General features: G+C 34.9%; 1 protein-coding gene across 1 annotated transcript in view; it reads left to right on the top strand.

The window, feature by feature from the left end:
• The window catches only part of LOC128984787 (uncharacterized), a 60,705-nt gene that overhangs the window by 41,747 nt on the left and 4,883 nt on the right, over positions 1 to 14,075 (top strand). Inside the window, exon 16 of the mRNA XM_054404157.1 lies at positions 11,458 to 11,523. Coding sequence (XP_054260132.1) covers positions 11,458 to 11,523 — 66 coding nt within the window. The remainder of the gene's footprint in view (positions 1 to 11,457; positions 11,524 to 14,075) is intronic.

Raw genomic sequence — 14,075 nt, 5'->3', positions numbered from 1 at the left:
CAAAATCAAAATAATTCTTACACCACTCTAGAAAAAAGCAATATTGAATTTGACACCACAGCACTTTCACTCTCAACAATGCCAGCAACGAGCAGTCCGATAATTTGCTCAAATCTACAGTCCCCAATAATCGTGGCTGATATGACCACAGATAAACACAAAATTGACATCAATGAGACTCAAGAAAAAATAGGCACTGGAAATGTTGTGAGCTTATTGGGACCTAACTGGATAGTTGACGATGTAATTAGACAGTATTATGAACTGTTAAGTAACAGTATAATAAAAAGCAATGAAATAATGTGCTTAAACCCTGTTATCTGCCAGGCCGTAAAAATGTTGGAAGATTATCAATTTGTTTTGGAACCACTGAATATCAAGCAAGCCAAATATATTTTTATTCCTGTTAATGATAGTACAGATGTAATGGACATAACAAACAATGAAACAACAGAACCATTGAAATGTGGATCACATTGGAGCCTCTTAGTTTTTGATAAAAATAATGCCAAGTTTTTTCACTATGACTCTATGAAGAATTATAATCTGAAATCTGCACAGACTCTTGCAAATAAGTTCTACAATTTTCTGTATCACACTCCAGGAGAGAAAGCTGATCTATTAGTAGTAAAGCAGTCACCCCAACAACAAAATAGCTACGACTGCGGTGTTTTCATTCTTGCGATTACTGACCTTGTCATTGGTCATCTACTTTATGGTGGCAATACAATAGTCAATCTAACCAACCTCAAATTTCCTACACATTTTACTGCAGTGGAACTAGTTACAAAAAGATCTCAAATTGCTTATCTTTTGGCAAACAGAAATAGTGTTTCTGAACAGCTGGTGAAATCTTTATTGACACAACATAAGGTTTCACTGAGTACACAAGCAAGCAACTGCCAAATCCCGAAAAATAACTGGGTATTAGTAGATAAAGGTCCTAAAGCCACTAAACTAAAGCAAAATGAAACCGTTAAGTGTTCCAACAGGTTCAGCGTTCTGAAAACTGTGGGTGAGGATAAATCGGAACTGCCACTTAGATCAGAAGCACTGCCCACGTCTCTCTCAAAAAAATCATTTGTTCCTCATAAGAAAAAGCATAGAGTACTGCTGTTGACTGATAGTCATGGACGCAAGTGCGGAGAGTTGCTTCAAGACCAGCTGGGTAGTGCTTATGGTGTTACATCTATAGTAAAGCCTAGCGCACCACTGAGAGAAATCACCTCAGATGCTGAGAAACTGTCAAAAGACTTCAGTACCAAAGATTATGTGGTGGTTGTCGGTGGTACAAATGACATTACAGATAAGAACAACCAATCTGTGAATTTGGACTTAACTTTTATCAATGAGGTCTCTAAGAAAACAAATATCTTAGTTCCAGGCATACCGAAAAGATTTGACAGGCCAGCACTGAACGGGACCATAATTGGAATCAATAAAAGTGTTAATAAACACATCCAACAGCTCACAACAACTAATGACAACATAATACCTGTTAACAATTTTAAATTGAATATTAAGGATCACACTAGGCATGGATTGCACTTTAATAGATCTGGGAAAGTCAAACTCTGCAAGGCAATCTCAGCAGCAATTTTAAATAATTCCAATCAGAGGCGAAGAAGAGCAAAGATGGACGAAAACAAAGAAGAGAAAATTATAAATAAGGAGGAGAATTTGCTCTCTGATCATATCCAGAACTCTAGTGAACAAAATAGTACCAGTTTGCACCCTACACATTTCTCTACACAGGCACCAACACAACAGCAAGATGAATATGCAAAAGAAAAAAAGAATTGTTTTGAAAGAGACCACCTGACTGCCAACCTACCACTTGAAGGAATTCATGTTATTGAAGCTGACATGAGGGATTTTTTCTCTAAATTTAAAGACAATTCTCTCGTGGCATTTAGTCATTGCATTTCAGCAGATCTAAATTGCAACAAACAAATGAGTGCAGGTGTAGCGCAAGCCTTTAAAGAACAATTTGGGAAACCTTTAGCTTCCGACCGCCTGAGTAACCATTTGACATGCCAGAAAATCAGTGGAGGGACTACAGTATATGGGTTGGTAACCAAGTCTGTTTACAACGGCAAACCAAACTTAAAAGACTATGATTTAGCATTCAATGACTTATGTGAAGATTTCAGGACAAAAGGACTAAAATACCTATTTTGCTCCCCAATGGGATGTGTACGTGATGAGGTACCAGTACAACACTTCGCAGCTAAGCTGGAAGAATTTCAGCAGATCACAGGAGCAGTCATTCAAATAGTCACATGCGATGAACGTTCCAGCAGAAAACTGCGAGGAGGCCTGTCCCACCCAGACTTCATACATCACCTGCGAGACATCTTCTCAAACATTGCCAAGAGTAACCTGCCGTGTAATAATGTGTGTGGTGATAAAATCATGGTCAGTCCAGTGTCATGTGCGCAGGAGGGGGAAGCTTTGAAAGAAATGTCTGTAAATAGCTCTAACTTAGAAAAAAACCATAATAATAGTTTGAATAAGGGTATTTTTGATAACAACAGCAATAGTAATAGTCAGTCGGAAAAACCTCACCAGACCCAATCATGTAATTTAAACTCACAACTGACCAATGTCATCAATCTGACCTGAGCTCAAAAATTCATAATAGGTCTAAAAATTTAAATTCATCTGAAAAAAATTCTAAATTCTCAAATCTTTTACAAATCTTTCACCAAAATATTCAACATTTGGATTCCCGAAAGGAATCTTTAGAGATCGTTCTAGAAGAAATTAAACCTAATATAATAGTATTAACTGAACATAATATGACAAAATGTGAAATGGAGAGATTTAATTTAAACAAATTTTCAGTAACTTCAGAATACAGTCGAACAACCACATCTGGGGGAGGAGTGGTGATATTGTCAGAGGTGGGTTTGAAAGCTAAATCATTGAACTTACAAAAAATAGATGATTTGACAGAGGATAAACTTTTTGAATGTTGTATAGCAAAATATAAGGTGAACAATTTTAAATTTGTACTTGTAGGAATATATAGAAAACCTCAAATGCAAAATGTTGAATTTCTATCTAGATTAGATAGGCTATTAGAAATTTTACTTGATTTGAAGGATGAAACCAACTTTATAGTAGCTGGAGATTTTAATTTTGATGTTTTGAGTTCAAAAGCAGAGGTTAAAGATTTTAAAAACATTCTTTATGCGAATGGCTTTCATTATTTGGTTGATTTTCCTACTAGAATAACTCCCAATTCAGCAACTGCAATAGATAATTTTATTACTAACTTAGATAAATCTCAAACAAATGTAACAGGAATAATAACTGCTCTTTCCGATCATGATGGCCAGGTTTTAGAAGTAAATGTGCCCGTAGACCATAAGTTAAAAATTAATTTTAAGTATATTGAGAGGAGAGATTTCTCAGAAAGGAATATGAATGTTTTTAACACGTTGTTGCATAATGAAAACTGGTTACCTTTGTATATCGCTAATGTAGAAGATAAGTTTACAGTGTTTGACAACATATTTCAATATAATTTTAATTTAGTTTTCCCTAAAAAGCGTGTAAAAAGGTTTTCAAACAACAAAAATGACTGGATGGATTCAAATCTGATACATGAAAAAAATGAAATAGCGGAATTGAAAAAACAAGCCAGATGTACAGGTGATAATGAGCTTCTACATATTTGTAAGCAGAGAAGCAAAGATTATAAAAATAAGTTAATAAGACAGAAGAAAAGCTTTTATGATGGAAAAATTAAAAACTCTGACAATATTTCTAAGAAAACTTGGGAAATAATAAATAAGGAAACAGGAATAAATGCAAATAAGTCTAATAGTTCAATCACTGTTTTGAAAAAGGAGAATAATATTATAAATGATCCCTTAACCATCTCAAACACTTTTAATAATCATTTTATTGGAGCCATTGAAACATTGATACAAAAAACAGCATTAAATTCACACTCAGCTACAGGAACTAACCTACCCAAAAATGCAATAACAAAGCCATTTCGTTGTAGCCCAGTAAATGAAAATGAAATAAGTAAAATAATTTTATCTTTTAAAAATAAACTATCTTGTGGTCATGACGAGGTTCCACTAAAATTAATTAAATATGTCAGAAAATCTATTTTAAAACCTATTGTACACATAATTAACTGCTCTTTAATAACTGGAGTTTTTCCTGACAGTTTAAAAATTGCTAAAGTTATTCCAATTTTCAAGACAGGGGAAAAAACTGAGGTAAAAAATTATCGACCTGTGTCCTTGTTGACTTCCATATCTAAAATATATGAAAGAGTAATGTACAACCGTGTTGTGGATCATTTAGTAAATAACGATTTCTTTGATGATGAGCAACATGGTTTTCGAAAAGGCAAGTCCATAACTACTGCTTTAATGGATTTTACAGACACTATAATTGACGCAGTTGATAAAGGAAACAAAGTAGTTGGTATTTTTATGGACCTTACAAAAGCTTTCGACAGTATATCACACAAAATACTTTTAAATAAATTGCAAAATCTGGGTATAACAAATCGTTATATAGATTGGTTTGAATCATATCTCTCTAATAGAAGACAGTATGTTGAGATTGTGTCTGAAACAACTGGTAAAATCTTAAAACATAACTCAAAAATGATAAACATCAAACATGGAGTTCCACAAGGCTCTATTCTTGGGCCTTTGTTATTCTTGTGCTATGTGCAAGGAATGCCCTCTATATTAAAAAGCTTCAATGGTAGCAATAGCAAGTTAGTTCTGTATGCTGACGATTCAAATTTAATAACATCATCTAAATCTTATAATGATCTTGAAATTGTGTGTAATGAACAATTAAAATGTTTTCAATCCTATTTCTCAGAAAACAGTTTATTTTTAAATCATGGAAAAACAAATAAAATGTTCTTCTCAACAGTGCAAAATAAAGACAATCCGGAATTGTCCATATCAATAGAGCAAAGTCAAGTAGAGACAATAAAATTCACAAAATTCTTAGGTTTAATTGTGGATAACCATTTGAATTGGGATCTTCATGTTCTTCATTTAGTAAAAAAGATTTCTTCAGGATTATACGCCTTAAAAAGAATGTCATTTTTATGTAATCTAGAAACACTAAAATGTATTTATTTTGCTCATATACACTCACATCTGTCATATGGTCTAGCAATCTATGGGGGCACTAGTGCACAAAACCTAGATAAAATACTTAAACTTCAAAAAAAGGCTTTGCGAATAATGTTAAACCTGGAACCTAAAACATCTGTAAGAAACTACTTTTCACAATTAGATATACTAACTGTCTATGACCAGTATATTTTAGAATGCATTATCTCTGCCAAAAATAACATTCATAAGTATGTGTTTCGCAAAGATATACACGTATATAACACAAGAAACAGAGATCAAATAGATATACCCCGGCATAACCTCACTTTTTTCTCAAAGAAAGCAACACAAATCGGATGTAAATTTCTTAATAAATTACCATCAAATCTGAAAACTAATATACACACAAAGGGATTTAGGAAATTAGTAAGAAAACATCTCCAAGATAAAACTTGTTATTCTATAGAAGATTTCTTTTTATAGCTCTATTAATCCATCCTATAATCAAGCTTATTTGCTACCAGCAAACTAGAGCTGGTTGTAGGTATATATTTACAAAAATAATTTCAATGATAAAGAAGAAAAAAATACAAATTGCAAAATCTAGTGACTGGTGAGCGAATTTAATAAATTTGTCTTTAGCCTTTTGTTATGTAGGACTAACTAACCAAAAGAGTAAAAAAAGTTTTAACTACATTCATAAATACACAGCATTAATAAAGGATTGTATTGCATAGATTTAGCAATGTATGTAAATAAAATAATGTTAAAATAAGAAACATAATGTACTTGTTAGTTCTTATTTCTGTGACTCTATTCATGTATGTATGTACAGTTTGAATAAAGATGATTTGATTTGATTTGATTTGATTTGATTTGTAGCTAGTTTACTAGCAGCTAATATTCGCTATTAGCACTAGCTGGGCACACTAGGTCAAAAATGTCCATCTACACGTGGCTAGTTATTAGCGCTTATTATTAGCGCTAGTCACATAGAAGTGAAGTGTTCATTGGTCGCAGTTGTCATTTCAGTTTGTACAAAATGTCTTCGGTTCCTTTAAATCAACAACCACTTTTATCTTGACAGACAAACAACAACTGTACTGGCACTGGCGTGTGGAGAATGGGGATTAGCACTAGCAGAGGTGCAATGGTGCAAACACCCCGCTAGTAGCGCGCTATTTCGCTAGCGCTAATAGTCACGTGACCACCCCCTCCACTTATTAGTGCTAGTATTATCAAACATGTTCAAAACGACTAGCAGCGAGTAAAACGCAAGCACGCTAGTAATTTTTTTCGCTAATAGACAGTTTACACGGAGCTAATTTATCAGCGCTAATCAATTAGCAGCTAATACTAGCCTCATGTACACGGGCCTTAAGTGTGAATAAGAATTAAAAGAATTGTGGCTATGGCATAATTGTAGAATCGTAGCACCACAATTTTCCTGGCCCTTTTCAATGACACAAATAATGCTATTATGACATGAATTTAATTTTTAAGTTGAAGTGAAAACCCTGTTGCAACATAAAATAATAAACGGTATCAACAATATGACACATAATTTCCCCCATTAACTTGTCAACAACCTTTATCATGGGTAAGCGATGAGAATAACTATGATATTTAATAGGTAAAATCACAAAAGTTTCATTAACTTTTGAATAGTATTTTTTACAGAAATGAAGGGATGCACTATTTTGTTTAAAATTATAAGGACCATAATAGAAGAATTTCAATTTTTTTATCGGTTTTCCGTTTTTTTTTTTTTTAGTTTTTATGGGAAAATAACATAAGTTACAATAACTTTTGAACCATAACTTTTACAGCAATGGGGGGGTTGCACTATGTTGTTTGGAATTATAAGGATTACCACATACTAATAAAAAAAAATCGGTTTCTTTAAAAAAATATGATTTTCTCTTATTTTATGGGGTGTTTTATAAAAAAAAAAAAACATAATTTACAACAACTTTTGAACCGTAATTTTTACAGAAATGGGAGTTGTACCATTTTGTTCAGAATCTAAAGGGCTACAACATACTAAATTTTTATCAAAATTGTTCTTGCCATTTTCGAAGAAATCTGATTTTTCCGTTATTTTATGGGTTTTTATGGTAAAATCCCCATTAAAAATCAAAATTTCAAAAAAATTAAAAAATTGTCTGGAGATACCATGGATTAGTACCTTCATACCAAATTTCATCAAAATCAGACTACAGTGTGGTCTGTAGCTCTCTACACATCCAGACACACAGACATCACTTCAAAAACCACTTTTATGGGTTCAGCGGAACCCAAAATGGATATTACCACTCAAAACTCAAACTCAAAAATTTTGGCAATACTTTTTTCTCTATATAGGCCTAGTATGTATAGGGGGAGAAAGTAATAAAAACAGTAAAATGCAGTAATAAAGTAATAATATGCATTTATGATTCAAAATAATTATCAAACAATAATCTAAACCCTAAAAAAATAACAACCTAAAAGTTAAGAAACAAGTCCGACCATTTGAATTGGGATCTTCATGTTCTTCATTTAGTAAAAAAGATTTCTTCAGGATTATACGCCTTAAAAAGAATGTCATTTTTATGTAATCTAGAAACACTAAAATGTATTTATTTTGCTCATATACACTCACATCTGTCATATGGTCTAGCAATCTATGGGGGCACTAGTGCACAAAACCTAGATAAAATACTTAAACTTCAAAAAAAGGCTTTGCGAATAATGTTAAACCTGGAACCTAAAACATCTGTAAGAAACTACTTTTCACAATTAGATATACTAACTGTCTATGACCAGTATATTTTAGAATGCATTATCTCTGCCAAAAATAACATTCATAAGTATGTGTTTCGCAAAGATATACACGTATATAACACAAGAAACAGAGATCAAATAGATATACCCCGGCATAACCTCACTTTTTTCTCAAAGAAAGCAACACAAATCGGATGTAAATTTCTTAATAAATTACCATCAAATCTGAAAACTAATATACACACAAAGGGATTTAGGAAATTAGTAAGAAAACATCTCCAAGATAAAACTTGTTATTCTATAGAAGATTTCTTTTTATAGCTCTATTAATCCATCCTATAATCAAGCTTATTTGCTACCAGCAAACTAGAGCTGGTTGTAGGTATATATTTACAAAAATAATTTCAATGATAAAGAAGAAAAAAATACAAATTGCAAAATCTAGTGACTGGTGAGCGAATTTAATAAATTTGTCTTTAGCCTTTTGTTATGTAGGACTAACTAACCAAAAGAGTAAAAAAAGTTTTAACTACATTCATAAATACACAGCATTAATAAAGGATTGTATTGCATAGATTTAGCAATGTATGTAAATAAAATAATGTTAAAATAAGAAACATAATGTACTTGTTAGTTCTTATTTCTGTGACTCTATTCATGTATGTATGTACAGTTTGAATAAAGATGATTTGATTTGATTTGATTTGATTTGTAGCTAGTTTACTAGCAGCTAATATTCGCTATTAGCACTAGCTGGGCACACTAGGTCAAAAATGTCCATCTACACGTGGCTAGTTATTAGCGCTTATTATTAGCGCTAGTCACATAGAAGTGAAGTGTTCATTGGTCGCAGTTGTCATTTCAGTTTGTACAAAATGTCTTCGGTTCCTTTAAATCAACAACCACTTTTATCTTGACAGACAAACAACAACTGTACTGGCACTGGCGTGTGGAGAATGGGGATTAGCACTAGCAGAGGTGCAATGGTGCAAACACCCCGCTAGTAGCGCGCTATTTCGCTAGCGCTAATAGTCACGTGACCACCCCCTCCACTTATTAGTGCTAGTATTATCAAACATGTTCAAAACGACTAGCAGCGAGTAAAACGCAAGCACGCTAGTAATTTTTTTCGCTAATAGACAGTTTACACGGAGCTAATTTATCAGCGCTAATCAATTAGCAGCTAATACTAGCCTCATGTACACGGGCCTTAAGTGTGAATAAGAATTAAAAGAATTGTGGCTATGGCATAATTGTAGAATCGTAGCACCACAATTTTCCTGGCCCTTTTCAATGACACAAATAATGCTATTATGACATGAATTTAATTTTTAAGTTGAAGTGAAAACCCTGTTGCAACATAAAATAATAAACGGTATCAACAATATGACACATAATTTCCCCCATTAACTTGTCAACAACCTTTATCATGGGTAAGCGATGAGAATAACTATGATATTTAATAGGTAAAATCACAAAAGTTTCATTAACTTTTGAATAGTATTTTTTACAGAAATGAAGGGATGCACTATTTTGTTTAAAATTATAAGGACCATAATAGAAGAATTTCAATTTTTTTATCGGTTTTCCGTTTTTTTTTTTTTTAGTTTTTATGGGAAAATAACATAAGTTACAATAACTTTTGAACCATAACTTTTACAGCAATGGGGGGGTTGCACTATGTTGTTTGGAATTATAAGGATTACCACATACTAATAAAAAAAAATCGGTTTCTTTAAAAAAATATGATTTTCTCTTATTTTATGGGGTGTTTTATAAAAAAAAAAAAACATAATTTACAACAACTTTTGAACCGTAATTTTTACAGAAATGGGAGTTGTACCATTTTGTTCAGAATCTAAAGGGCTACAACATACTAAATTTTTATCAAAATTGTTCTTGCCATTTTCGAAGAAATCTGATTTTTCCGTTATTTTATGGGTTTTTATGGTAAAATCCCCATTAAAAATCAAAATTTCAAAAAAATTAAAAAATTGTCTGGAGATACCATGGATTAGTACCTTCATACCAAATTTCATCAAAATCAGACTACAGTGTGGTCTGTAGCTCTCTACACATCCAGACACACAGACATCACTTCAAAAACCACTTTTATGGGTTCAGCGGAACCCAAAATGGATATTACCACTCAAAACTCAAACTCAAAAATTTTGGCAATACTTTTTTCTCTATATAGGCCTAGTATGTATAGGGGGAGAAAGTAATAAAAACAGTAAAATGCAGTAATAAAGTAATAATATGCATTTATGATTCAAAATAATTATCAAACAATAATCTAAACCCTAAAAAAATAACAACCTAAAAGTTAAGAAACAAGTCCGACCTCATAATGTTTTCTTGAATCAAATCAGCTTTTTTCCACACAAAATTACCATCGCTTACACGTTTAGTAAAAAACATACTAATATCTAAGCGTTCATGAAGAAAGACACTGAGGGTCCAGTCATCAATTCTGGAGGGTCAGATTGCGCTAGTGTAGAAGCAGTCTTGCATTTGCTGTTCTAAATAGAATATTATCAAGATTATTTAGGCCTACAGTAGAATCTCTCATATCCTACCATGATGGGACCAGGCCATGGTCGGAACGGCCAAAAGGTCGGATATCGTGAGGAACTTGCGGTCCCGCGTCACCAGTAATTGTCACCTGCGACCACGGCAACACCCGTGAGCATGTCTTGCTCTCTCAGCAAATCCAGTAATCGTCTCTCGCGACCACGGCAACACCTGTGAACATGACTTGCGGTCTTGGCGATACCGGTAAAGCCTCGTTCTCACGACACGTCGTAGGGATCTCCCTGGTTCGTAGATTTCATGATCCACTGATGGGCTAGGAGGGAAATACCTAGCCATTGAGTCCTGTTTGTAGGTTTTTTTGGGGTCTTTATTGTGTAGATTTGGTAGTTAAAGGGTTAAGTAATAAAAATGTGTTTTTCATCCCGCGCGTGCTTTGCATGGCACATGAGATTATGTATTTAATTTAAGAAAAAAAAAAGGTTTATGGAAGCAACCGGCTTAAATGTATGCATGTCAGTGAAGTTTTAAATTGGTTTCCACGCATCGTACACTTGGTCTCTGTCTTTATGGTGTTAATATTGTGGATTCCAAATTACAGCTTACTGTTCATATAAGTCCAAAAACTCAATCATAGTTTCATTATTCCACTCCATTTTTATGTCAATATGAGCCCCTGCTCAAGGATATCCGCGGTTTCGCCCTTCCACGCGTCGTGATAACAAGGCTTAATTGTCTCTCGCGACCATGGTAACACCCGTGAGCTTATCTTATGGTCTCGGCAACAGTAGCGATCTTCTGCCGCGATATCGGAAACATCCGTGATCGAGTAGACGGTCGGACACAAGGTCGGATATCCCGAGGAGGAGGTAATGACGAGGTTGGATACGAGGGGTTCTATTGTACTTTAAAATTGTTTTCGTTAATAGAAGTAAGTGTTACTATTTTGTTAGTTTGATTACATAAATTCCCATATATCCTAGGAGTACTGTACCTAGTACTATATTAATTCTTTAAATTTAATGTTTTCTAATGTCTAATATGATTTCAGTCGGAGGGTAGGGTTTCGTCAGAGTTCACCAACAGGCGATAGTGTTCCTAAGATCAGGAAATTAGGGTGAGTACATAAATGAATTACTGTCTTTAATAAACAGCTTTTCTTAACTAATTTGATTTGATTTATTTACTTACAAAAAGTACAAATTTACAAAACACATACAATTTAGCTACAAAAGCCGTTTATGGCTTGACTGTAGCAATTATTATAATTGTTGTTATTTCACAGTGCTTTTTTATTCAATCAGTCTTTTGTTTCCCTTGTTTCTTCTGACAGAACTCAATAATATACCAAACCAATCATATAATTTAAAGTAGTCAGATTTGAACAATTAACTAAAAGTTGAACTGCTGCCACTAAGGGCACATCTGAAATTCATAGCTCTATTGCTCTAATCGTAAATGAATCAAAGACACAGTTTTCATAAAAAGTATAAAATTACCTGAGTACTGCCAGAGTGAACCTATGTAATCCGTATTGATGACACATTTCGAGGACTCGGATACACCCAGTTAAATTATTCCAGAACTATGTTTGATTTGCCGTGTGGGGTCAGGCGTTGTCGGCAATTGTTTTGCAATACCTTACTGAGATGGTTGTTATGTCTCGTTCCATGAAATCCACAAGAATCACACCTTTCCTATCCCAAAACTGTTGCCATAACCTTCCTTGCCGACATGGCTTTAACATTTTATGGGCTTATGAGAGGTACAGCTCGTGACATCTAATCTGGCACTTGGCCGATCGCTACTAGTACCTATTTCAAAAACATTATGTCCCGTCATGCGGGTTGCATCAACTGTCCTCGCGACCCATATGAAGGCGCTAAAGTACATAATACAAGGGGAGTCAACCCCGTTAGGTAGCGGAAATGTTTGCAGTCCGGTCTTTTCCCTACCTCCACCCTCCTCCTGCCTACACTGCCCGCGCTAGGCCAACTGCCAGCTTAGATGTCACGAGCTGTATTTGTGTGCCCCCATTCCATTCCACCAATTTAACTTTAGTCGGTTCACATGCCTAACCCATGGTTCTTTAATCAAATCAATCAAACAATTAAATAACACAATAATTTTCAATAGATAGAGAGAGAGAGAGAGAGAGAGAGAGAGATGCTTTATTTGCAATCTTCAAGATTGAAATAGTGTCAAAAATACAAAGTGTATATACAAACAATTAGATTGACATTCTTCTTCCTTTACAATAAAATGTTCGAAATATTCAGTCGTTCCGCCAGTTGGTGAATTCAGTAATCGTGTAGAATGGACGACCTAGCAGCCACTCCTTCAGTTTTGTCTTAAAAATTTTAGGTTTTGAAGTTTTGACTTCATCTGGTAGTAGGTTGAAGAACTTCGCTCCGTTGTACGATGGCTTCATTTCAAACCGCTTGCTGTGGTGGACAGGAAGGTTGAAGTCTCCTGCGCGCCGAGTGTTGTACTGGTGGGTATCTTCATTTTTGGGGAGACCCTTCAAGCAGGCGAGTGAAACAACTTCCAAGATGTAGATGTTCACCACAGTGAGAACGTTCCACTGTTTGAAAGGCTCTCGGCAGCTCTCCCTCCAGCCAAGGCCAGCCATGACTCTTAACGCTCTCTTTTGCAGGACCAGCACCCGTTGGATGATGTGAAGGGAGGCACTTCCCCAAAGCTGAATGCCATACCTAAGATGACTTTCAAAGAGAGAGTGATACGATGTTATTAGGGCTTCTGTCGTACTAATGCACTTGATGCGTCTTAGAGCGAAGGTTGCGCTGCTTAATCTCATGCATAGTTCGTCTATGTGATCAACCCATGAGAGCCTGTTGTCAATAACCAAACCAAGATGCTTTGATGATTCAGTGACCTGAAGATCTGGACAGCCAGAAATCTCATCTCTCTTCGTTCCCATGTTTACCTGCTTGGTTTTCCCCGCATTGAATACCAGGTCGTTCATGTTACAGTAATCAATTGCTAGGTTTAAGGCAATGTAAGAGTTAACTTCTAGATCTTCAACTGAATTGCTTGAAGTTACTAAGACTGTATCATCAGCGTACATTAATGCTTTGCTGTACGGCTCGATGTGTGATGGAAGATCGTGAGTGAATAGGATAAAAATCACCGGCCCCAGGATAGACCCTTGGGGTACGCCTCTTGAATTAGGAAGCAGTTCTGATCTGTATGTAGAGACTCTCCCATTCACTTTCTGTCGTAGTTGAACAAGTTGGTTGCGTCCCACTAGGTAGCTCTGAAACCATTTCCAGGCAACACCTTGCAAACCAAGTTCTTCAAGTTTTGCAAGGATCAGATTATGGCTGAGGCAATCAAAGGCCTTACTCAAGTCGAGGAAGACACTCGTTACATTCTCCCCCTTCTCGAGTTTGTCCACAATGTGTTCAATCAATTCTACCAAGGCTGTAACTGTAGATTTATTCTTTTGGAAACCATGTTGAGAATTTAATCTTATCCTGTTGATTTCTAGATGATCCGTGAGCCTAATAAGAACTATCTTCTCCACAAGCTTCGAGAAGGTAGAAACCAATGAGATGGGCCTATAGTTTTCTATGTCGTGTTTACTTCCTTTCTTGTGTATCGGAATTACTATTGAGCTTTTCATCTTGCTTGGGAAAATACCTTGGG

The sequence above is a fragment of the Macrosteles quadrilineatus genome, unplaced genomic scaffold, assembly GCF_028750875.1.
Source record: "Macrosteles quadrilineatus isolate MER2022 unplaced genomic scaffold, UCM_ALF_1.0 Scaffold_1__1_contigs__length_201487025, whole genome shotgun sequence".
Classification (NCBI taxonomy): domain Eukaryota; kingdom Metazoa; phylum Arthropoda; class Insecta; order Hemiptera; family Cicadellidae; genus Macrosteles; species Macrosteles quadrilineatus.
This window is presented reverse-complemented; position numbering and strand designations above follow the sequence as displayed.